Consider the following 24,144-nt stretch of genomic DNA (forward strand, 5'->3'; position numbering starts at 1 on the left):
CTCGTCTCTTTTCTCTGTAAAGATGCAGTATATAACACTCAGGTGTTGTTGTTTTGACTGGGATATTCTGATATATGGCAAGTTACTATTAAAACCTTCCCACCCTCACCATGGACTATTCTGCTGCTGCATCCCCTCACACACTACTGCCCCTGTGAAATTCCACAGGGCATCTGCACATAGTATCAGACCTGAATGCTCCACATAATCCTGGATCTCTAAACACCACGTTCCCCTGTGGTATTCCTTGGACACAGCTCTGGGCTCAGGACAATAGTGATCTAAACTTTCAATGATAAGGCAAGGGCATTTTACAGGTCTACAGCCACTCCGGCAGTAGTAAGAGTGGGTGGCACTTAAGTCACTGCTCTCTTGTTTGAGTAAACGACTTCTCACCATATATGAGGGAAACTTAAGGACTAATTTAGAGCACGGCCATTACACGTATTTCTGCTGATAACAGTAACATTGGCATGTTTTTAGGCTTAGTATATTGTACAAACTCATTCCAAACTTTAAATATGGATTTCTCTGGAATTATTGGTCATCTCAACACAAATATAGTAGTGATCCTGACACCCTGCTCTCTATACCAGAAATCCACCTATCTATGTTTTCAATAAGATGGAATGGACAATCGATCAATATGGGAAAAAGAAAAAACATGATCTGAAAAAAATTGTGATTTTTTTCCCCCATATCAGCTAGCCCTCCTCAGGACAATCGGGCAGATGTGGAGGAAGAGAAGCTCCTCACAGGATTTCCTGCAGAACAAACAGCTCCAGACCTGGATTTAAGGCCCAGGGTTCTCTGAGTGTAACTGAACAAGTGAGGCCTACATTGGGCTCAGGAGGAGCAGGCTCTGGGTGTTTACCACAACCTAATCTAGGCTACGGACACGCAGAAGCACAAATACTGATTTCGCAAGTGAGCTGTACACATAGACAGGTAAGTCTGTGGGTTTGTGGATCAATAGTTGTGGTCGTCTCTGGGCAACTGCCCATCCTTCTGAACATTTCATACTACATATTCTCTCTAAACAGTGCCAGGTAAAGAGTAAAATGAATGACGTCCATTCTTAAATGATTACAGTCTGCAATAACAGAGAGACATTTTCCAGTGAGAATCAGTCACACGTGTGGGGCATGGCCTGAAATAGTCCTGAGTCAGATTCAGTAATGGACATGATCGTGGTCAAAGCCCTCTGACCAGAACACAAGTGCAGTGTCACTGACAGAGAGACACATAGTTCAGAATAGTGACATGGCACAGGAAACAGGCAGCAGAGGCAGGACCAGAGGCAGGACCAGAGGCAGGACCAGAGGCAGGACCAGAGGCAGGACCAGGGGACTCAGACACTCGGAGGAGGCAGCCAGTGGAAAACATGAGTCCACTGCTGAGTCCTACGATGGTCATCGGTCAGGAGGTCTCAGGACTGGACAGTCAGCCCCAGGAGTGACTCACAGAGCACAGTCAGTTTGTACTGTTACACAGACAGTCATATGAGGAAATGGCATAGAGCAGGAGTTACAAAAGGACTGAAAAATGAACTCCAGCTTCATTTAGTCTGAAATATGAACATGAAGCCTGGCATTTTTGGGGCAATATGTAATTCACAAATATTAACATCTGAGGACAAATCATCTGTTACATGATCGTAAACATACAGTCATTGATTTAGCCTAATGTCTCTTCTATTTCCATTGTAACTCACTAGTCTGGGGCAACTTAGGTCACCTACTCTCGCGTTCTGCAGCTTCGCTCCGCTTTTTCCCATGTATTTGAACAAAATGTGTCTTACACCAGTAAAGATATCACAATCTTTTCCAATATCGTGCAGATCTAGAGGTCATTTTGTAAATTACATCATCCACCCATTTCAGCAATTGGTTTAGATGGCCATTGAAACATTAAAATTATCAGACATATTCTTCTTAATAGGGCTGTGATTTTTCTGACAAGCACTGTGATTCGATTTGTGATTTAAGTTTTAATAAAATGATTCTGTTCATGTTTCAGTTTTCTTCTGGATGTGTTCAAAATGTGAACTTTGAACTGACAAACTAATACAAGAATCACATTTCAGAACATGTTTGTATAGATCTAAACTATAGGGTTAGCACTTTTTATGTAGAATAAAACAGGAGATTTTGTTGTTGTGAAGGAAACTGTGGTCTTGGTTTATTCTTGGTTTAGTCCTGGTGGAGTCCTGGTGGAGTTGTAATCTTGCAGCCCTTCTAAATGTACTATATTTTATTACTGACGGCTTCACAAGTATTCACATTGGAGGAGTGGGTTTGACAACCACTGACCAGGCTGAAAATGTGTGAGGAAAGAGCTCCAGTCTGTAGTGCCCAGCTCAGGTTTCTACACAGCAGCTGGGAGTCTGACCTTCACCTTAGCCCCACAGAAACCGGGATTGAACCAGGACTAAACCACAACTGAACCACAACTGAACCACGAGTAAACTAAAGCTACACTACAGCTACACTACAGCTACACTACAGCTACACTACAGCTACACTACAGCTACACTACAGCTACACCAGGGGGTACACAATGTTAAACCAGGTTTAAACCAGAGCTAGACTAGATCTGGACTAAATCAGGACTAAACAAGGACTAAATCAAGACAGGAAGTGAACAAGGACTGGACGATGGATAAACCACAACTAAAAGAAGGATTAAACCAGGACTAAAACGAAAAGGCAAAACCAGAACTACACCCGTCATACTACAGAACTGAACCAGGACTAAAAGTGAAGTAAACCAGGACTTTTACTAATGACTTCCCCTTCAGACACTATACCAGTCTGAGTTGAACCAGTTAAGAACTTGGGTGTAATAGGTTCAGCTTTTACTAGCCTACTCTTACTATTATTCTGTACTCTATGACTTAATTTACCAAGAATGAAAGGACTACAGCAGATCCAAACCAGGACTAAAGAAGGACTCAATCAGGACTAAATCTGGCTAAAAGTCTGAACTAAATCACATCTGTACCAGGACCAAACCAAAGTCAAAGAACCCAAATCAAAACAAGAGGGAGTAAACAACCTTGTCTATTTCTGGAATAGGCTTAAACATGACTGAGAAGTACAAGAACTTCACCAAAACTAACCCAAGACCTGATAAAGACTAAACAAGAGCTAACTAGGGACTTTGTCAGGACTGAACCAGGACTGAACCAGGACTGAACCAGGACTGAACCAGGACTGAAACAGGACTGAAACAGGACTGAAACAGGACTGAAACAGGACTGAAACAGGACTGAAACAGGGGTTGAATAAGGATCACTAAATCAGTACTAAACAGGGATTAAAACAGGAATAAAACAGGACTAAATCAGGACTTAACTGGGGCTAAATCAAGGCTAAACCAGGGCTAAACCAGGGTAAACACTAAATCAATCACTAAATGACTAAATCAAGACCAAAACAGGGACTGAACCAGGGCTGGACAAGGGGGTAAACTGGGGATAAAACACAACTTAAAAGAGGACTAAACCAAACTAAATCAGGACTAAACAAGGGCTAAAAACGACAAAGCTAATAATAATAATAATAATAATAATAATAATAATAAGACAGCTAGGTCCAACTCTTACTACTTTTCTGTCTACTTTAAATTAAGAGTAAAGTAAGGAAGTCGTGAGACGTAAAGACTACACCAGGTCCAAACCAGGACTTAAAAAAGGACTAAACCAGGACAGAACTAGGACAGAGCTTGGACAGAGCTTGGACAGAACTTGGACAGAACTTGGACAGAACTTGGACAGAACTTGGACAGAACTTGGACAGAACTTGGACAGAACCAGGACTGAATAACAAAGTTAATAATAATAATAATAATAATAATAATAATAATAACAACAACAAGACAGCTAGGTCCAACTCTTACTACTCTTCTGTCTCCTTTACATTAAAAGTAAAGTAAGGTGGTAGTAAGAAGTAAAGACTACACCAGGTCCAAACGAGGACTTGAAACAGGACTAAACCAGGACTAAACCAGGACTAAACCAGGACTAAACCAGGACTAAACCAGGACTAATGGACCCAAATCAAAACAGGTGGGTGTAAACAATCAATGTCTAGCCTAAGTTAACCAGAACTAACCCAAAACTTGATCAAGACTAAACATGTTCTAAATAGGGGCTTTGTAAGACTAACCCAGGACTAAAAACTGTTTGTGTACGTAGTAGGGCCTTGACCGGTACAACACTCACTGCCACGGCAACTCCAGCAGACTGTCCCGGACCTACCGTGCACCCGGAGCCACCCCTGCTGCTGGCAAACGGCGTCCTCCAGCAGCCGGTCCACTAACGGGTCCCCGCGGAAAGACTCCAGGACTCCAGCCGCCGTGTCCACCTCCATGATCGGCCACAATCCGCGGTCCGAGTCCCCAGGCAGAGGCCGCCACCACCACCGGACCCGGGGTCGCTGTCCCTTTAAGAAGCTAAAAGTAGCCCAAAGCCCCAGCGTCGCTAACCGGGCTCGTTCTCTCTCATTTTCCGCTGTTTTGGGAACTTTAAAACCGATAAAAGTTAGAGGAAGTTGTCGTTAAAATGAGGTAGAGTTCTTCCAAAAGCTACGGGGCGTTAAAAGTCCCGGGAAATGGTGAAATAAAGGCCCGGGGAAGGTGCGAGGAGAGCGGACTCGGCTCGTGTTGCTGTCCGTGGGAAAGTGGCACTGCTCGGGAGCGCGCAGCAGGACACACGGGGGCGCGCGCTGGAGTTTGGGGAAACTTTGAGCAGACTTCAAAATATACAACATACATATGAGTAAAAACGGGCACTGCTGGGTCTGTAAGGTTTAAAATGGATATCTTTTGCTTTACTACATGTGAGAGCAGATATCTGTACTTTCTGCTCCATTACATTTTTGAATTGGGCTGAAAAGTAAAAGCATTTTTTAATAATCACCCTGCTGAAAAAGACTGTGGGGTTTATTTGTGTACATAAATTAAAAAAAAAAAAAAAAAAAAAGCTAGAAAAGCTAGGAAAAAAATCTATTCAATTATTTCTCTTGAACAAAATTCAACACAAATCTTCATCAAAATCACTAGATATAAAGCTTCATTTTTCATGTGATACTTTTTTTGGCTTCGGTTTCTTTACTTTTACTTTCTTTTTGTTACTTTTAACAAAACTGAGTATTTCTTCCACCACTGAAAAGGGGTTTAAATAAGCTTCTCTGACTTATAATAAGATCATTCATATTACTAATAGTATAATTTACAGATCATTTCAGTTATTTGATTCACTCCATACATAGCCATACTTTGCTTTTTTTTTTTTTTTTTTACATAGTTTATTATTTGCAAGGATGATTTTTTTCAGTATTATAATAAAATCAAAAATAATGATGGACATTGGCCCTTACAACAGAATACCCCCTGCTGGCTTTTAACAGACCTGATTTAGGCTGACTGAATGGGAGACAGTCATAGACTGTATAAATCCTGTATAATTATACAGGATTTATATTTACATTCTATGGAGACAAAACTTTATTGGCAGAACTGTACACAAGATCTTTGTATGAAGGATATCAGAAATAACTATGCAATTTAGAACATTTTTACATATGGGCAAACAATACATTCATTGCCACTTGTTATGCCAGATTTTGGGGAGTCTTTGCTTTTAATTTAAATTGGATGCTTGTTCTGTATTTTAATAAGATGTTCACATTGTTAATATTACTTGTTTGAAATGAGCCATACAGTCCTAACTACCTTACTATCTTCAGAGTATTATTTGCAAGGATTTCTTACTCAATACATTTTTGGGGGCTAATTTTCTCAGTGCCGATATGGATTTTTATTTTTATTTTTTTAGCTGAACCCGATATCTGATATTTGGCTTGTTGGTGAGGCCAATAGCTTTTAAAATGTATAGCAAGGCCCACAAATGTATCTTAAACTTTAAAGATCACAAATTAACTTTTTAGTTCTGTAAAAGTATTGACAAAATGTATTTAGGCTATCTGGATAAAATAATTTGTTACATGTTTGTGTAAACATATAGCCATATAATGCTCTTCTATTTCCATTTTTACTCAGTCTGTTCAAAAAGACAAACTGGGACTGAGGCATGGGCACATAAAATGGGCCAGCGCCAAAAATATGGGTATCGGTATCAAATAGCCTATCGATGTTGGCCGGTACTGGAACCGATATATTGCCCTCCCTAATTATAATCAAATCAAACACAAAGATGGACAACATCAGCCCTTACGCACCTTTTAGTATTTGAATAAGGGACCCCATTCACAGCAGAGCACCCCCCTGCTGGCTGTACAACAGAAGTGATTTAGACTGAGGAGAAATTACTGCTACAGACAAGACTATTTGCTGGACTATTTGCTGGTATCCAAATGGCTTGACTTTTCAAGCCAATTGGCAAAATGTGATATACATTTTTACATTAGATTTTCTTTCGAAAACGTTAACTGAAAGACTTGACTCCACTGCTGGATTACAGAGGGCATCACAAGGCCAATAATCAGATATGAACATTTGTGTTTCTTGCACCTCTCCTTCAGATAAATGATTGATTTTGTTTCATTTTTGTGGCTATACTTTGAAAATAACAGATTTGGTGTATTATTTCATATTTAGTTCTTAAAATGACATTAACTTCAAATTATATATCAGATGTTACGTCTCGACAGTTACTCTTTACCCGTATGCTACTTGAGTAGTGCTTTTCCCAAATACCTGTTTTACTCTTACTTGGGTCATTTCTTGGACTTCTACTTGTACTTGAGTAATATGATTTGGAAGTAATGTTACTTTTATTTGTTGAGTAAAATGTTTGGCTACTCTACCCACCTCTGCTCTGTCAATATTTCATACTTGCTGATTGCTAGATCTGAATATATATTGGTGTATTTGTATAAAACATTTTGTGTGAGCTGAGACATATTTAAAGTGCTTATGGCAGGTTTTCATGTTTTTTCAATTATGACTGTTTAGTGGGATAGAACCTGTGGTGGCAGTGAGTTAAGTGGCAGTAAGTTGAGAAGTACAAAAATACAGGAAGTGGCACTGAGATGTAAAACAAAATCCCTCTCTCTACGTCATCAACACAGAAAACTCCATCCAAAATGCTGAGACAATTTATTTACAAGGAAGGCACTTTTCTGACTGTTTAAAGGCTTCATTTAACAAAATAATTTCTTTTTGTAAGTCTAATCACCACTATAGTGCCTTTTAATCCATTGTGCCTTTGTTAACATTATGCTTGTCAGGTAAAAGTTATGGAATTATCTCTATGAATGGCATATCCAGGGGTGGAAAGCAACTAATTACAAATATTCAACTTACTGTAATTGAGTAGATTTTTTGGGTAATTGTATTTGAGTAGTTTTTTTTAAACCTGTACTTGTTCTTGAGTATAATTCTGGCTGTGTAGCTACATTTTAAGTCATCCGAGTTCTGTGTAGGCTACAGCACAAGTGCCAATTGTCCCAACCCAACCCACGGCTGTCTCATGTCTGTCTGCTTCGCTCTAAACTGACAAAACACACATAACGTCATTGTATTGCCTGCTCTGATTGGCCAGACCTCAAAGAGTAAGTGGATCGTGGTTTGAAACGTCTTAATCCAGCTTTAAACTGTTCAATTTATATAAAGTAGTAATCTAAAATACTGTTAAAATATTAAAAAGTAACTACCAACTAGTAGGCCTACCCTGAGTAAAGATTTTCATGTGTATTTTTTTTTTTTACTTAAGCCCATTTTTAGCCATGTAACTGTACTTTTACTTGCAGTAGGCTACTCTTTCCACCATTAGTCATATCTGCTGCCTATGTCCAACCAGGAAGTAAAATGATGAGCTTCACCAAAATTCTAAAACTAGAAAAAATAGTCAAATCTTGAGTAGTCCAAAAACGAGTAGTCTAACCTGTCAAATCATAGACACTTGATGTAGGGCTACCTCTGGAAAGATGAAATTAAAAGAAGACAAATGTATATTATATTTATACTATAGCTAAAATTAAAAACGCTTTCACAGCATGTTCAAGGACAGATTTTATTCAAGGCTGAGGCGACAGAAACACAAAACACATTAGAACAAAGTGCCCCCCATCTGCAACAGGGCAGACGTGTACCTCAATCACCTCCCTTAGATCCAGTCCAAAGTAGTAATAGATCAAAACACAAAGCATACAATGAAAGCACAAGCACAAGGATGGGCTGTGGCTAAGTCCACTTGAAGTTCATTTGAATTGTACAAATAGAAGACTTAATATGCTTGGTAAATGCACTAGAACACTATACGAATGGACACGGCTCTACCAAAGCTGCGCAGATGGAGTTGCTAGCTTGCTAAATATTACAGAAAATATAAAATGATAGGTTTTGTTCACAATGTTCTAAAATTTGCACATTTCAGACAGGCGGAGGTCTAAAATAGTGTTGTCACGATGCTAACATTTCAAACTCGATTTTCATACTAAGGAATAGACTCGATACTGATTAGGATACCACTATGATAATAAAAAACACTATTTCTTGAGACAATAGAATGTGATTTTTAACATTAAATCACAGTATTTTCTTTTATATTACCATGAGTGTAATCCCTCAGTCGTCCAGGCAGGTTCCATACTGTACTAGTCTATGTGATCTTATACTTGTTCTGATACAGCAAAAGATCATTCTAAAGCTATTCAAGAAAGGTTCATTCCTCCGAATGTGACTTTTTTAGTATCGATACTTGTTCAAATGAGTATGTAGTTTCAATAATAGTTTTAGTATTGTTTAGTATCGGATTTTGAATACTTATGACAACCCTAGACCAAATAACTCGATGGGCGAGTCATTGTTTTTGAAACAAATAACTAAACAGAAAATACAGATATTTTTGTAAAGGATTTGGGTTACCATATTCATTTTATGGCATTAGGTCCTTTCAACTGACACATATTTTGAAGAACGCAACTTACGCAACACTTAAATGAAAGCAATATTTCACCTTAGTTCATTTGTGCTGACAGAGAAAACGTTGAACTTTGTGCCAGATTTCTTTTCATGTGGATCGGCCCAGTAATTACAGAGATATTAACCATAAACCAAAACATCTGCATGCCAACAGTTAAAGTGCAGATGCTACCATAGATTTTAGACCTGTCCTCTAGCTCATTTTTTTAACTTCTTAAGTAATTGTCATGTGAACGCAAACAATATAATCTCCAGCTCATCCTTTTATCGTGTCCCATTTAAATGGGACAAAGTGTTAAAGAACTTGCATCATCAACAGTTTACCATTAAAAGGAAAATATGCTGATACAATATTTCTAGCAATCTAGTCTGAGCAGCAAAGCAATAACTAGCTTATTGCCATCTAAGAATGTTTACTGTTAGACACTTAGGGCTGGTCTCTACTGTCTATATGACTCAACATTCTTCATGCCAGTTCAAATCGACCATCTCAATACATCTGAAACCACTGTCCATTTAATGGGGGTTACATAGGTTTAAACGTGTAATTTTTAATATACATGTTGATCATTCTGATCTTATCTGCGAATATACAAAACAAATCAGCTTCCCTCACCCATCCATTTTTCACTTCTCCTCTAGGTTTGGACTGGCGCATCGTCTTGACTTTAAGGACAGACAGACCATACTATGCATGGATCCACTGCTGCTGGTTCCTCTGGTCTCCACTGGTTTGCTACATTCTCGTCCCAATGTGAGCTGGCGTTGTCGTGACAACCTGTACGCAAACCTTTCAAAACTAGATTCCCCCCCCACAAACTATTTTACAAAAGTGACTAGTAGAATTCCACTGTCCCCAAAACCTATGAAATTGCGAGGAGTCCTAAATTATTCTGAATAAAATTGTACCATTAAATTTTTCCATAAAAGTGTCTGCTATCGTGGAGCGCAGTGTGAGCCCACCTCGGTACGATACGATTCTTTCCATTCTTCGTAATGGCAGGAGATGTGGTTGAGCCTAGCCTCCTTAGTCTTCTGTGGGTCCATTTTCTCCTCCATCAGCACCTACCTCATGATCTGCTGTAATGGAGGAAGCCTTTCGTTTTTTTTCTGCTTTACTGCTCGAGTCTATTCTCAAAGCCGTGAGAACTGAATAGATTGATACAAGAAGAGAAAAACTCGGCTAAAAGTATGATACAATCTTAATGTGGTATTATACCCATAACCCTCTTTATGTTGCTCCATTTTGGAATATTAGCCCAAAATGACTTCCAAGTTCAAAGTTCGCAATTTTGAAGGTAACTTGCAAAAAATTCCTTCCAGCGTGTTTTAAAATCCTCCACTCTTCCGTGTGTGCAACCGCCTGTCAACCCAGGACGGGCCACTCCTCCTGGGACCGTTCTCGGGACTGTCTCCTCCCTTTAATTGGCCTTGAGCTGGTTCTGTTCTGAAGCCAGCCTGGTGGTTAGATGCCCTGCGAGCGCTCGTCGTGTGGGCATGACGGTGAGATAAGCCTGGTACCCTGGCTGTGGGTGTGGGCGCTCAGTGCGGAGGGTTCATGGTGCCATGGGCGTGCTGCTGTTTCTGCTTCTGCTGCTGGAGGAGGAGCTGCTCCAGAGGGGAGAGCCCGGGCTGCATCATGGAGCTAGACCAAAATGACTGAGGGAGCACACGGGCAGTTAGGACACACAGTAGTGCACTTAGTTTTAGTCTAGGTCTTATACAGAATGATTGATGAGTAGTGTTACCTTGAGGCTGTCGGGCAGCACTGTTGACTCCTCCATGGGACACTCCTGACTCCAGCTGCTCTGAGGCCAGCTGGACTCAGAGGAAGGGGCAGGGGGCAAGTAGTCCAGTCCAAAACCACTCCCGGGACCTAGACAGATAGAAGAGCTAGGTCTTTACAAGGATCTGTGAAACATGAGGTCTTCTTTTTCTGTAAACTACAGCACAGGTCTCTCTAATGGGCCAAATATGGGATGATTTCTAAGTTCTTTTAATAGTGATGTAGAGTGAGTTAAAAGGAGGCAATTAATATAAAGCAATGAAATAAGTTTAGTTCTAAGTTAAAGTAGAACTCATGTGGCCTTTGAGTGTTATTCCTCACTTACCTTATGCATTTCAAACATCCTAATTATTAACTGCAATGAATTTTCACAACGTTCAGAGACCAAATCTGAGTTTTGCCATCACAATAACATCACAACAACAACTAGCATGCTAACCACACACTTGCTGATTATTGTATGATAAAGAGTTTTGACCTCAAGATCTGCTTATACAATATAGCTATACTATTTTATTTCTTCATAAATCAGGTACAGGGTCTTTAAGCTTTCTGAAATAAACGTGCTTTGACTAGTATGGCTGGAGTGTAGGTAGGCAAAACCTGACCTTTTTTGTCCATCTTCCAGCGATCCACCAGGCGGCGCTCTCTGCTGTCGAAGGTGCCAATGGGCCCATAGTTGGACTGTGTGTTGTGGTTGTGGGTGGGGGGAGAGGAGGGCAGGCTGCTGGGGTTGGATGAGTGTGGGGACTGGCTGGCCGGAGTGGAGTGGTCTACAAGGAACAGAGAACAACAATATATAATATATACATCTGCTGTTGTGTCAGTCAGTACATTTACATGCACGTCAGGAAACCCAGGTTTTTATGTTGCTCAAATTTTGAACTAATTTGGTCGGATAATAAACCAGTACCTTATTTTCCAGACTATAAGTTGCACTTTTTTCATAGTTAGGCAACAGCTGATTATACATTTATTTTACCCTTCATTTATAAAACCATAAAGGTGATAATTTTTCATTTGGAACAATATTGTAAATGTTTAGTTTACCATAAGTCTAGTTTAAGGTTGCAAAAAGTACTTCCTGTTTTCCGGTTCAGCTTTTTACTCTAATGCGAAGTCTTACCTGACAGAGGACTATTTAAGAAACAATTGAGAAGTAAAATATACATTTTCGGTTCCCCGGTTTGTTTATTCGCAGGCCAAAGTGGTATGTATATTTTCCATGTGTTCACATGCAATTTTGTGTGTACATGTAATATGACCCAGAGCTTATGATATATTTTTTGTGTTTGCTAGTTCTACGGTGTGAACTGTGATGAAGAAGTAAGACCAGAGTAAACATCAGTGAAAAGAACTCGTGTCTCTTGTGTTTGTGGAGAAACCGGCATATGTTATGTTAGCGTATGTATCTGATTAACTGATTAACTAACTGAACACTGATGCAGGCAAACTCTCAGTCTTGATCCTGTTAGATCTGAGTGCTGCCTTTGACACTGTCGATCATGGGATCCTCTTACAGAGACTAGAGGACTGGGAGGGCATCTCTGGCACGGCACTAAACTGGTTCAAGTCCTATCTAGAAAACAGGGAGTACTTTGTTGAAATTGGAAAATGTGTCTCAGATAAAATGTCCCTGACCTGTGGGGTGTCCCAGGGGTCAATCCTGGGACCCTGTTGTTCAATCTCGACATGCTGCCGTTAGACCAGTTAATATGCACCAATAATGTGTCTTACCACAACTATGCAGATGACACTTAGATCTGTGTCTCACTGGCAGCAGGTGAATATGGACCAGTGGATTCACTCTGCCACTGCACCCAACAGATCAGTGTGTGGATGTAAGACAACATTCTCCAGCTAAACTCATACAAGACTGAAGTCATCATCTTCAGAAACAAAGAGAAAGTGTCAGCAGTCACCTCCAGTCTCTCTCTCTAAAACCTTCAAATCAGACTAGAAATCTAGGGGTAATAATAGTCTCAGATTTTAACAGTCACATCAAATCAGTTACATCTGCAGCTTTTTAGCACCTAAAAAACATTGCAAAAATCAAAGGTTTACTGTCAAAACCAGACTTGGAGAGACTTATTCATGCATTTGTCTCTAGTAGGTTAGACTATTGTAATAGCCTGCTCACTGGCCTCTCCAAACGAGCGTTAAGACAGAATGCAACACTTAAGTAGTTAGTTTGTGTCTATAATGAGTCATAGAATTCAAACCTCTAGAGCAGTGGTCCCCAACCACCGGGCCGTGGACTGGTACCGGTCCGTGGATCAATTGGTACCAGGCCACCGGCCGTCCAAGAAATAATTAATTATTTCCGTTGTATTTATTATCAGAGTCTGAACAATCGTTTATTTTGAAAAATTACCGGATTCTCTCGGTTACATTTCCGTCATTTGAGCGCCGACAACTTAACCACTTAGCGTTCCGACGGCCCGCCTTTACGTTACAACTTTACAGCAATGTACGTGTATTTCTGCGTCACCCACACAAACAATCTACACATCAAATGAAAGCTATGGCATTCATCTTTCTGAATATGTAAAGCATTTACACCTCAAATCACCACAGTGCTGACAGGAAAGCCATTTTTACAGAGAAGTCAGAAATGTGGATTTGGACTTCACTTACCATTGAGCGCTCTGGTTCTGTCAAACATCAACATATTCACACAAAGTTGGTCTCATTCGTTCCGTAAAGGTCCAGAGAATATAATCCAGTCAAGAAATTATGTCCACAAAGGAAGTTAGAGCCTCCATTTCCAATCTGCTGCAGGAAAGTGAAATCTGTTCCGTCACTTCTCTGCAATTCTTTTGTCAGTTTCAGGCATAATAAACTTCTGACAGCGCCAACTTTGTTCCTCAGTGCAAAACAAACTTGTTAGCTTGTGATTGACACCAAAGTTGGCCAATAAGGTGGGGGCTGTGGGTTACTGGAGCCGCGGACAGTGAATGAGAGCTACAGATGACTGAAAGAGTACGCCCCACTCTCCCCCTTGTAGAATCAAGCTGTTACATTACACACGTTTAGTGATGTTTTCGTCTTAAAGCCCATGAACTGCGGAACACGCTGATGCATGACATGCAGTGGTTTACTGTAAACAGACAGAGTTTGCTGTGTGCGTAAAAAGGCGAGACTGGATATAAAGATTCGCGCGTAAAATTACGCACACGTATTGCGTAATTTTACGCAATGTTTGTACAAGTTAAACTAGAGGCATCTCGGACCCGGAGCGGTTCGTGGAACCGAGTGAAGATCTCATGATGGACTGAGGAGTAGAAGGACCTTATGTTTTGATGGACTGGATGCTGTTCCTGATCGGTAAGCGTGGTTTATTCTGCTATTAACTTAATTGTGGGTCAAATGTGTATCATGTGTAATCATTAGCATTAGCTAATGCCAATCTGCGCCCCCCGACCACCACCAATCATCACACACACACCACTTGGGTGAAGTGTCTTGCCTAAGGACACAATGACAGAACTAATGACACAATGACAGAAATTCCAACCTTCAGGTTGCGGGACCAAAGCTCTAACCACTGAGTCACATAATATACATTTTATATTGTGTTTTGATATGATATATAAATGTACAGTAATAGAGCAGCTGGGTGTGCAGATACAGATTCCTCTCAGTGTGAGTTTTCAGTCGAGCCTCACTGATGTCTGTGGGTTGAAACATTCAAAAGTTATTGCACTTTTTCCAAACGTTCTCCAAATGTCTTCATTCGGATAGGTTTGGAGAGGCCTGGACTTACTCATGATAAAATGATTGTAAAACTCTCACTTTTATAGGTATTGACCTCAAATTTGAAATGTAAGTGGTCAACAATCTTGTCAGTTGAGATATAGTGTATTTTTGTCCCCAGATCCCTACTGCAGCTTTCTACACCTTCATTTTCACAACATTTTTTTGGCGAGGATGAGAAAAAATTTTTTAATGTGTGTTCCAAAGTGTATAAATGCTCAGCAGACAAACTTACAGTGATTCTGACACCTGTGGGTAAAACTATAGGGTGTTACCTTTACAAAGACCCCAAACTAGTGCAGTTACTACTGAGGGTTCAATAATGATGATTATTTTAATTTGGAGAGGTCAGAACAAAGGCAATTTCACCAAAATGACCCGGAATGCTAAGGGGTTTTTAACCCACAAATTACCGTGGACCCCCCCGGTCCATGGTAAAATTTTCAAGCGTTGGCCGGTCCGCGGTGATAAAAAGGTTGGGGACCACTGCTCTAGAGTTCAAATCTCATCATAATGCAGTAAATTAATAAAAAAAAAGTCAAATTAGTACAAAGGAACAGTACCACGATAAATACTGACCCCAAAAATCATTGTTCCATCTGCCATCTGTTGAATGATAAGTCAATCGTCATTGATCATGACAGGCCTAATTCTATCCAAAGATTTCGTACAGTTTAGATGTATATGTGTATATGTGTATGTAAACTTTATTTCAACAACATAAAGGTGTTAAAAGAGTTATGGAGCATCCCTAGCATGATGTCATAATTTCCAATCAGGGTGCAACATTTTAAACCTATAAACCTGTAGACTGGGACAAGAGTGGCCTGACAGGTTTGGGGTAAAGACGATTTGAATTAGTTTGTTTACGCGCTCAGATTTTATGCATGTAAACATAGTGATTGCGTTCTGCGATGAATTTTGTCCAGATCAGGCTTACCAGAGCTGGCAGGCAGAGACGGTGACCAGGACGTTTCAAACAGTGAGTAAAGGGAAGGTTCTTGGGGCATCAGCTGAGGTTCGGGTTTGGAGCTGGGAGGTAGGTTTTTCCCACAGGTCTGGCTGAACATGCTGTTTTGGTTTAGCTACAGAGAAATATCAATAATTATGACCAAATATTCAGTTAAACCTGACTATCTATATGACAAATTACAATACATGACAATATTGAAACTACTTTATACCACTTACACAATAACCCGGAAGCAATAAGGCTGTAGTCGACTAAAGAAATTCTTGGTGGACATGTCCTGCAGATCGATTCGACGACTAAAAAGGGGGCATGGCAAAAGGTCGCTCTGACAAAAATCTCTATGATTAGACTCAAACTGCACTCAAAATAACTACACACGAGTTCATGTTAAAAAAACAACTATTCAAGCAGTTTAGGGCTGTAGATGTTGGTGAGCGAGCCATCTGAAGATTTGGTATGTTTTCGTATTTATATGCAAGAAGGCAGATTAAACTCATGATTCACAAGTTTAATCTGTCTTTATATAAATACATTTACTAGTACTTTTTTCTGCGTAAATTGTCAATTTTGCATGAACTCCTGCCCGTGAGTGTAGTTTGGGTCAGATACACAGAGATATGTAATAGTGTTGAGAGCTTTTGCCACACCTTTTTAGCCGACTAATCAATCATCAGCAGGTCTTTAGTCAAGCCTACAGCCCTAAAGCATGTACAGTGCTGTGGAAAGTATTTGCCTCCCTTCCTGATTTCTTACTTTTTTGCACGTGTGCCAGAGTTAACTGTTTCAGATCATCAATTAAATTGAAATATTCAACAAAGATAACCCAAGTAAACATAAAATGCAGTTTTTCTGTGATGATTGTATTTGTTAAGAGAAAATTACTATCCAAATATAGATGATCCTGTGTGAAAAAGTAATTGCCCCCTTGTTAAATGATGAGGTAACTGTGATTAATCATATTATTGTGGAAAGCTGACTTCAGTTTCATAGCCACACCCAGGCCTGATGCTGCCAGACATTTCAAATGAAGATATCAGTTAAATATAACCTGTCTGACAAGGTGAAGTCGGCAATATTGAACCCAAGACATCATGGCACAATCTAAAGAAATTTAGGAGCAGATAAAAAGAAAAGTAATTGACATGTCTCAGTCTAGAAAAGGTTACAAAGCCATTTCTAAATCTTTGAGACTCCAGCGAACCATGGTGAGAGCCATTATCCACAATTGGAGTGTGGTGAACCTTCCTAGGAATGGCCGGCCTACAAAAATTAGAACAACATCTAAACAACTGCAGGCCTCAGTTGCCTCAGTAAAGGCCAGTGTTCATGACTCAACTATAAGAAAGAGACTAGGCAAAAATGGCATACCTAGTCAAAGTCCAGACCTGAACCCAATAGAGCTGCTGTGGCATGACCTTTAAAAGGCAGTTCATACTCAGAAACCCTCCAATGTGGCTGATTTAAAACAATTCCGCAAAGAGTGGGCCAAAATTCCTCCATAGCGATCTGAAAGACTCATTGCCAGCTATCGCAAACGCTTGACTGCAGATGCTGCTGCTAAGGGTGGTTCAACCATTTTAGGGGGCAATTATTTTTTCACAAATTGTATATTTGTAAGAAAAAAATACAGATTATTCTCATGATTCATCCTTAAAAACTACAAAAACAAAGAAAAAGCCCTTTGAGTACAAATAAAGTACAAGCGATGACCAAATATTTTCCTACTGCTCTTGTACTGAATGATGAAGTAAATATAGTAAGTATGGTGTACACTCAGTTGCATTGTCTTTATTAAAGTGTATGGGATATAGAAGGCTCAGACCTGCATGGGGAAGCCCTGCAGCAGAGAGGACGGCTGGTTCATGCTCTCCACTCCTGGCTCCATCCTTTTATTAGTGTACTGCACAGAAATAATGCAACGGGCAAATTAATCATTAGACTTGTTTTACAGTAATTTAATTTCACTTTTACTAGATAACATGTTTAAACAGTATTTATTCACAGAACCAGAAACAATTTTATTTTCATTAAAGCAAAACCATGTAACTTTCCAGAGGTGGCATTTCACCTGCATGATTCCATGGAAAAAAGTTAAAACCATACATCGGAACATTCACCATGGAAATTGATCATTTTTATGCCATACTGTGGAACAATATAGCCAAAGGAACAATTCCATGAAAACAAGCAGGAGGAGCCCCTCCTCCCGGCCAAATAAGAGTCAGGTTTGTGGAGATGCAAGTCCACTGAGAGTATGGACACATGTTTTTCTGTTTTTCACTGAAATAAATATAAAAAAATAAATAAAAAAACAAAACAATCTATTTTGGTGCTGTAAAAGGACTTCAAAGAAGACATTTTGTGCTTTTGTGTTCTCTACACAGTAATAATCTATAATTATATTTTGGACATTTTAAATCGTAACATTAATCTAAAACCAGTCGGCTGACTTGAATTATAATAGAGAATGTGAAAAACTTAATTATGGACTCAAACACTAACACTAAAACTATTCTTTTTGCACTTGGTAAAGAACCCCCCCCCCCCAACATGCCCAACTGAGCAGCCCCCTGTGAGCACCCCCCCCTCATGAGTACCATCGCTGGTGAAAAAACAGAGAGAGAGAGAGCTACATACGAAAAGGTTTGATCCAGGAGCAGAGCTGAGAGGAGATGCCAAGGTGTGGAAAAGCGACGGTGCTTTGGGAAAAACCAAGCCCTCATCCTCCCCAAACTCTGCGAGGGTCTTAAGCAAGTCCGGGGGAAGCAGAGGAGATGACTTAGGGTCCTGCCCCAGCAAAGATGGAGGGGAGGGAGGTACCAGGGTACGAGAGGTGCAGAGAGGGGAGAAGAAAGGGGCAAGAAACAGGAGGAAAGAGCAGAGAGAAAAAGTGAAGAAAAAAGTGAAGAGCTAAGAAGCAATAGGCTATTTTTATAGAAGGTCTCAACACTGCATAAAGGAAGCTACTCAAACTAGTGTTGTCATGATATTAAAATTTTAAACTCGATTTTGATACTAAGGAATAGACTCAATACTCAATACCAATTCCGATACCACAATAATAAAAAATAAAAAAAAACCATTTTATTTAGACAATAGAATGTGATTTTCAACTTTAAATCACTTTCATTTACATCCTCATGTGCGCTTATATCTGTCTAATCCCTCAGTCATCCAGGTAGGTTCCATAGTGGTCCATGGGCGTATAACAGTCTGTGGTCTTATACTTCTGATACAGCTCAAAATCATTCTAAAGCTGTTCACATTCATTTCTGTCCTGTAAATGTGACTTTTTTTGTATTGACACCTGCTCAAACGAGTATCTGGTTTCGATACTAGTCTTAGTATCAGTATCTAGACATTTTTGACAACCCTAATTCAAACTGACTTGACAGAGGTGTTGAAAGGCTAATGTTTTAAGCTGTTGGGAGATTTTACTTTCTGGATCAATTGTTATTTTCTTTAATAGCAAAAAAGTCTAAGTTTACCTGACTTAACTCTGCAGTCAATAATAGAGGTAATAAAAGAGCTTACACCCTGCTCTATAAAGCCACTTTTACTCACCACCACCAGACAAAGAGGTATGAAGAATCCTTGCAGGTTCATGTCCCGACAATTTAATTTACACACATTGCCCTAGTGGGCGGTAGGGAATATATACAGATTCACATACCTGAGTACATGAGCAGTGTGGGGCAGAGGCAAAAACATAAAAGCTCTGCACTGTAATGGCTCAAACCGATACAAGATAGATAAAGTTATGGGATGGATGAGGTCATTTATTGTGCCTAAATTGTTTCTGCATTTTGGATGAAGTTCTTCATGTTGATGACATAAGTAGAGGGATTACATTTTAGAACTCAGAGCTACTTCCTGTGTTTTTGTACTTTTCTTAAATTTCTTCCACAAAAGGTCACTTAACAGCTGTAGAACTTTAATAATTACCAAAGATACTATCCCCCCAAATAAAGTAATAAATAGAAGACCGTGAAAACCTGTCTAATGCACATTAAAGGGTCAAGTATCAATACTCATTCAAATTAGTGAGTATTGATACTATTTTTAGTATGGATAAAACTCCATACCTCTATTCCACTAAATTGGTATTGAAATAACACTACTATGGATGTATAGATTTTTGGAGCACCTTATTAGTGAGAGCAGTCACCTGGAAGGGCAGTGCTCTTGGTCCATCAGACTGACTCTCTCTCCTGAGGCGCTCCAGCACAGCCTGGTTGGAGTACTTCCACATCTGCTCCTCGTGCAGGTTCACACTGGGGGAGAACTTCTTGTCTAGGTCAGGCATGGAGGGCTGAGGGTCGAACTGTTTCAGGCTGGATTCTGAGGACATGAAAAGGGACTGCTGCGGCTGCTGGGGCTTCAGAGGCGGAGGCATCTGGGGCAGTTTGGGGCCTGAACCCTGGCTCCACAGAGGAGACGACTGCTCCTGGAGGTACTGGACCATCATAGGAAAAAGGACAAGACCGATATATATTGCTTAAGTAAATAAATGATAATATTATAACCAAACCATAAAACAGAATTATCCTCCAAAAAATATTCTAAAAGCTGCAATAAAAAAATGACAGAACACAACACTTAAGTAATAGCTCGTTTGTACCTATAATGAGTCATAGAAATTCAACTTTCTACAACTCAAATGTCAGAAAATTAACAAAAAATGCCCAATTAGTACAAAGAAAAAGCACCCACGATAAATACTGACTCCCAAAAATTATTGTTCCATTTGTCATATCGATATTGATAACTCAATACAGTATTTATTGTGACAGGCTTAAGGACAACAGCAGAAAGAAGTAGTGAGTTATCTAAAGATTTGGTGTTTTTTTGGTATTTACAAGTAAACTCATATTTAAACAGATTCACAAGTTTAATCTGTCTTTATATTAGGGCTGCAACTAAGGATTATTTTGTTAATCATTTCATCTAGCATTTGTTTCTTTTGATTAATCAATCAGTTGTTAAATTTATGTTTCACCCAGATAAGGCTTAAGTGAAACTGCTTTGTGAAAAAACACAAATAAAAAATTTCTCTAGATTACTGTTCTGCCGAAGTCCTACATAAAACCTCTTCTCTCAGTTTATGGCATGTTTTAGAGTCTGTGTATATGTGATAGGCTAAAATGGTATTATATGCCTTTAATACAATGTTCTGTCCTTATACAGTGATGTCATCATAATATGATTTCATGCTAAGAGAAAATTGGTAGGAACAGTAAAAGGTTTGCAATAAATAGTAATTTACATAAGCCTTAAAAACATTATAAATATAGTTAAAAGTTTGTTAAAACATGTATTATATTTACCATTTAATGATAATTTTATTACTAAATTAGTTCTTTGCCTGAGATGTGGAAATTACGGTTCTTTTAAGAACTCAAGCTAAAGTAAATGGCTAACACTAACAACTTTAAAACGTGTTTTTTATTATTATTTATGATCACACCTAAAAATGCATTTAAACAGAGCTTCTGTCTGTTTTCATTCTGCCGTGTTATGCAAAGATTAAAGACCTGTCACTGTCCTGCTCTGCGTTCTTGCAATACATTGTGGTCATTATAGACCACAATGTCCAAAACTTGAAAATTTTTTAAAATGTGCTAATTATAAGGTGTTTTAATCCTTTGCAAGCTGGGAAGTAAGTCCGTTAAGCTGTTAGCATGCTAGTTGTTGTTAGCATTACCGTAACAACAAAACTCCGTTCTGACTGTTAAAAATATAAAAAACAGAACTAATTCATTTTTAAGAGAGTAGAAATTGGGTCCAACACCTTTGAAACTACTTCTCTGCACCAATGCTCCACATTTCAACCACACATAAATACATCGATGGATTTCTCTATTGCTATGGGAGTACAAAATGTGATGAAGTACCTGCTGTAAGCCCAGGTGGGGAGGACTCTTGCCCAGTGTGACCTGCTGCGGAGGGGGCTGCTGCAGAGCCTGTTGCTGGCCCATGGATGTGGGTCCGGGGGGTTGGCTCTGTCCCGCTGAGGCCGGAGAGCCCTGAGGGGGAGAGCGCTGCTGGGTGTATGGAGGGTGGGACGACTTGTTAGGCTGAGGGGGGGCCTGTGACAGGAAGTGTCCAGACACAGACACCGGCCCGGGGGAGAAGGTGAAGCCCTGCAGGCCGTGGAATGGGACAGGAGGCGTGAGCACGTAAGCCGAAGGAGGGAAGCCTGCAGGGACACATGCCAACATTACAATGAGACATACTTGGCATAGGGTCTTTTTCTATGCCCCCTATCTGCTGATCTTTGATCTTAACAAAGATCTGTGAAAAACAAACATGAATACATTACCAGTCAAACGTTTGGACACATCTACTTTTTTCATATAGGAAGGTGGCCTGAGCACTTAGTGTTTTTGAAATAGGATGTTCTCAGTATATGTGAAAGCCCATTTGAAAGCTCAGAACTTCCAGAATTCACTCACTGAGCTGCAGAGGCTGCACTAGCACTGACTAATGATTGCCTGCAGATGCTGGGGTTTAGGTAGTGACAATTCAGATCAGAGAGAGTTCTTTAAGGTTTAAATCAACTGGATTTCAGCACTGAAACCGGCAACCCAGAGAGACTCATGTGAGACTCATTCTGCTCTCTGATTGGATAACTATCTTGAGAACCAAAATAACAAATTATAACATAAATAAATGGGCAATTCCCACACTCAGAGGGAAAGTAAAAATAACACATTTCCTTTCCAAAGGGGGCAGGGATAAATCTAAGCTGTAGTGTGTGTGGAGGAGCAGACACACACCCGGGCAGCTAGTCAGTGGAGGGAAGGCTCCCTGGTGGTGGATGTGCACAAACTGTGATGTGGAGCCGGTGGGCTGTGTGGGGGTCACCGGGCTCTTCTTCACTTCAGACACTTCAGGAGTCTTCCTCATCTCTGTCTGCACTTTCATCTGAAACACAGCATTGATAGAGATGGAACCCACGCGCACAAATAGCAGTAACATTAAAGAACGGATATTGTGCATTCTTTAATTCCCTTTTAAACATTTTTTGGTTACCTTGGAATTAGTATTTCACATTTCTAACTTTTAATAATGAACTCCGCCTCTTTTTCCAATTATGTATTTAGGTGCTGGAGCTCCCTCTGCTGTCAGCAATGGCAATGAACAATGGGAAAGTAAATAAATGAAGCCCTAATCCCCTGTGAATGGTATGCTAATAGAGCCATGTGTTTGTTGTGAACATAGTTTGACTGCAGAGCGCAAAATGAGTCTGGTGCATTTTTACTAGGGCTGTCAATGTTAATGCATTAACGCATGCGATTAATTAAACATCAAATTGTTGTATTGATCATCAATTAATGATTACAGAACAATGGAAGATGCCAGGCCTACCATGTTACCACCTTACATCTGTCACCAAAAGTTCCAGTCATATCAGCAAGCGGCAATGAGGGACTTCAACCCTACTAAATCTGTTGTTTTGTCATGTACATGGACCTGGAACATGTACTCACACAAATTCATTATGAATACAATTTCTAAACTTAAATTACTTAGAATATAAAATATGTCTCTCGGGTGGCCTGGGAATGCCTTGGGGTCTGGAGAGGGCCCCTGCATAGAGACACCTAGTAGATGAACACTGAAATAAAATGAGTGATGAGTGGTAGGGACAGGATGGCTGACCACATGCTGTTTTGTTGAGCTGGAAAACTACCAAAACAAAATCATCTTCCCAAACCAGCGGTTGGTAAAATGTTGTTTTGATCCTAAATTAGGGAATAAAGGGTTAAAATTGAAAAAGTGGATATTTGAGTGAACTTAACAAAGGCGAAAATGGTTCTTGGGTTCTCCAGGGTTAAATAAACTACTAAATAATGAAATAAATAAATAAAATATAATTTTCTTAATAAAATGTTCAAAAATACCTCATATTAAAACACTTAAATCACAATAAAATTGGCGCACAATGCAATTAATCGTGATTAATCATACTTAAAAGTGTGATTAAACTGACAGTACAACACAGTTAAAAGCTCATAAAAGTTGTAAAACTTTTGCATTATATGTGTTCTTTAATATTAGGCTGATTTAAGCTACAAGGATGACTCTTACTAACTGCCATTTTGACTACAATTTCATTGTTACCATAGGCCCAGAATGACTTAATATATTGACTTAATTTGTTTATAAGGTAATATCAATATCTAGGCTTGAGTTTAGATAATAAATATGTAATAACTTCAATAGTACTTCAGTAGTATATGTAATAACTTCAAAGTAGTATTTTAATTGTGATTCGCAACTTCAGTTCTTAAATGTGTCCAGAAGCATTGGCATTTGAGAGAAGACTGAAATGTGAAGTTTGTGGAGGGCTAAACTACAGGGTTAGCAGCTTTTACACATAACAAAAGCCAATGGATGCGATTTTGGCAAGTTACTTATTGTGAAAATTCAAACTGCAATATTATTTTGTGAGTAATCTTGCAACCCAACCAACAACCCATATCATTTGACTGTAAAGCATCCAAATCTTTTGGAACCATTCATTTTAAAGAGCTGTTCAAAGGACTTTTTAAAAAAAATATTTCTTTATATGACAAGCTAATGTGAAAACTTCTTTTATCAATAAACTAATCACACAGAGCAATGACCAAGGCCATCTCAATTTGACCATTTGTTAAAATGGGTCAAACTGAGA

At 39.5% G+C, this 24,144-nt stretch overlaps 2 protein-coding genes across 4 annotated transcripts in view; both read right to left on the reverse strand.

Moving 5' to 3' along the window:
• The window catches only part of rasal2 (RAS protein activator like 2), a 35,193-nt gene extending 30,495 nt beyond the window's left edge, over positions 1-4,698 (reverse strand). Inside the window, exon 1 of one of the 2 annotated variants that reach the window (XM_033982323.2) lies at positions 4,262-4,698. In XM_033982323.2, the coding sequence (XP_033838214.1) occupies positions 4,262-4,373 (112 nt within the window). In that variant the 5' untranslated portion in view covers positions 4,374-4,698. The remainder of the gene's footprint in view (positions 1-4,261) is intronic. The other variant, XM_033982324.2, reaches the window with a different exon arrangement.
• A 5,060-nt stretch (positions 4,699-9,758) lies between these two features.
• The window catches only part of smg7 (SMG7 nonsense mediated mRNA decay factor), a 31,874-nt gene continuing 17,488 nt past the window's right edge, over positions 9,759-24,144 (reverse strand). Inside the window, exons 14-22 of one of the 2 annotated variants that reach the window (XM_055228641.1) lie at positions 22,244-22,391; positions 21,359-21,663; positions 19,633-19,920; positions 18,102-18,251; positions 17,287-17,364; positions 15,432-15,576; positions 11,344-11,508; positions 10,698-10,825; positions 9,759-10,608 (exon numbers count right to left, since the gene is read on the reverse strand). In XM_055228641.1, coding sequence (XP_055084616.1) covers positions 10,492-10,608; positions 10,698-10,825; positions 11,344-11,508; positions 15,432-15,576; positions 17,287-17,364; positions 18,102-18,251; positions 19,633-19,920; positions 21,359-21,663; positions 22,244-22,391 — 1,524 coding nt within the window. In that variant the 3' untranslated portion in view covers positions 9,759-10,491. The remainder of the gene's footprint in view (positions 10,609-10,697; positions 10,826-11,343; positions 11,509-15,431; positions 15,577-17,286; positions 17,365-18,101; positions 18,252-19,632; positions 19,921-21,358; positions 21,664-22,243; positions 22,392-24,144) is intronic. The other variant, XM_033982443.2, reaches the window with a different exon arrangement.

This window comes from Periophthalmus magnuspinnatus, chromosome 17, assembly GCF_009829125.3.
Source record: "Periophthalmus magnuspinnatus isolate fPerMag1 chromosome 17, fPerMag1.2.pri, whole genome shotgun sequence".
Lineage (NCBI taxonomy): Eukaryota > Metazoa > Chordata > Actinopteri > Gobiiformes > Gobiidae > Periophthalmus > Periophthalmus magnuspinnatus.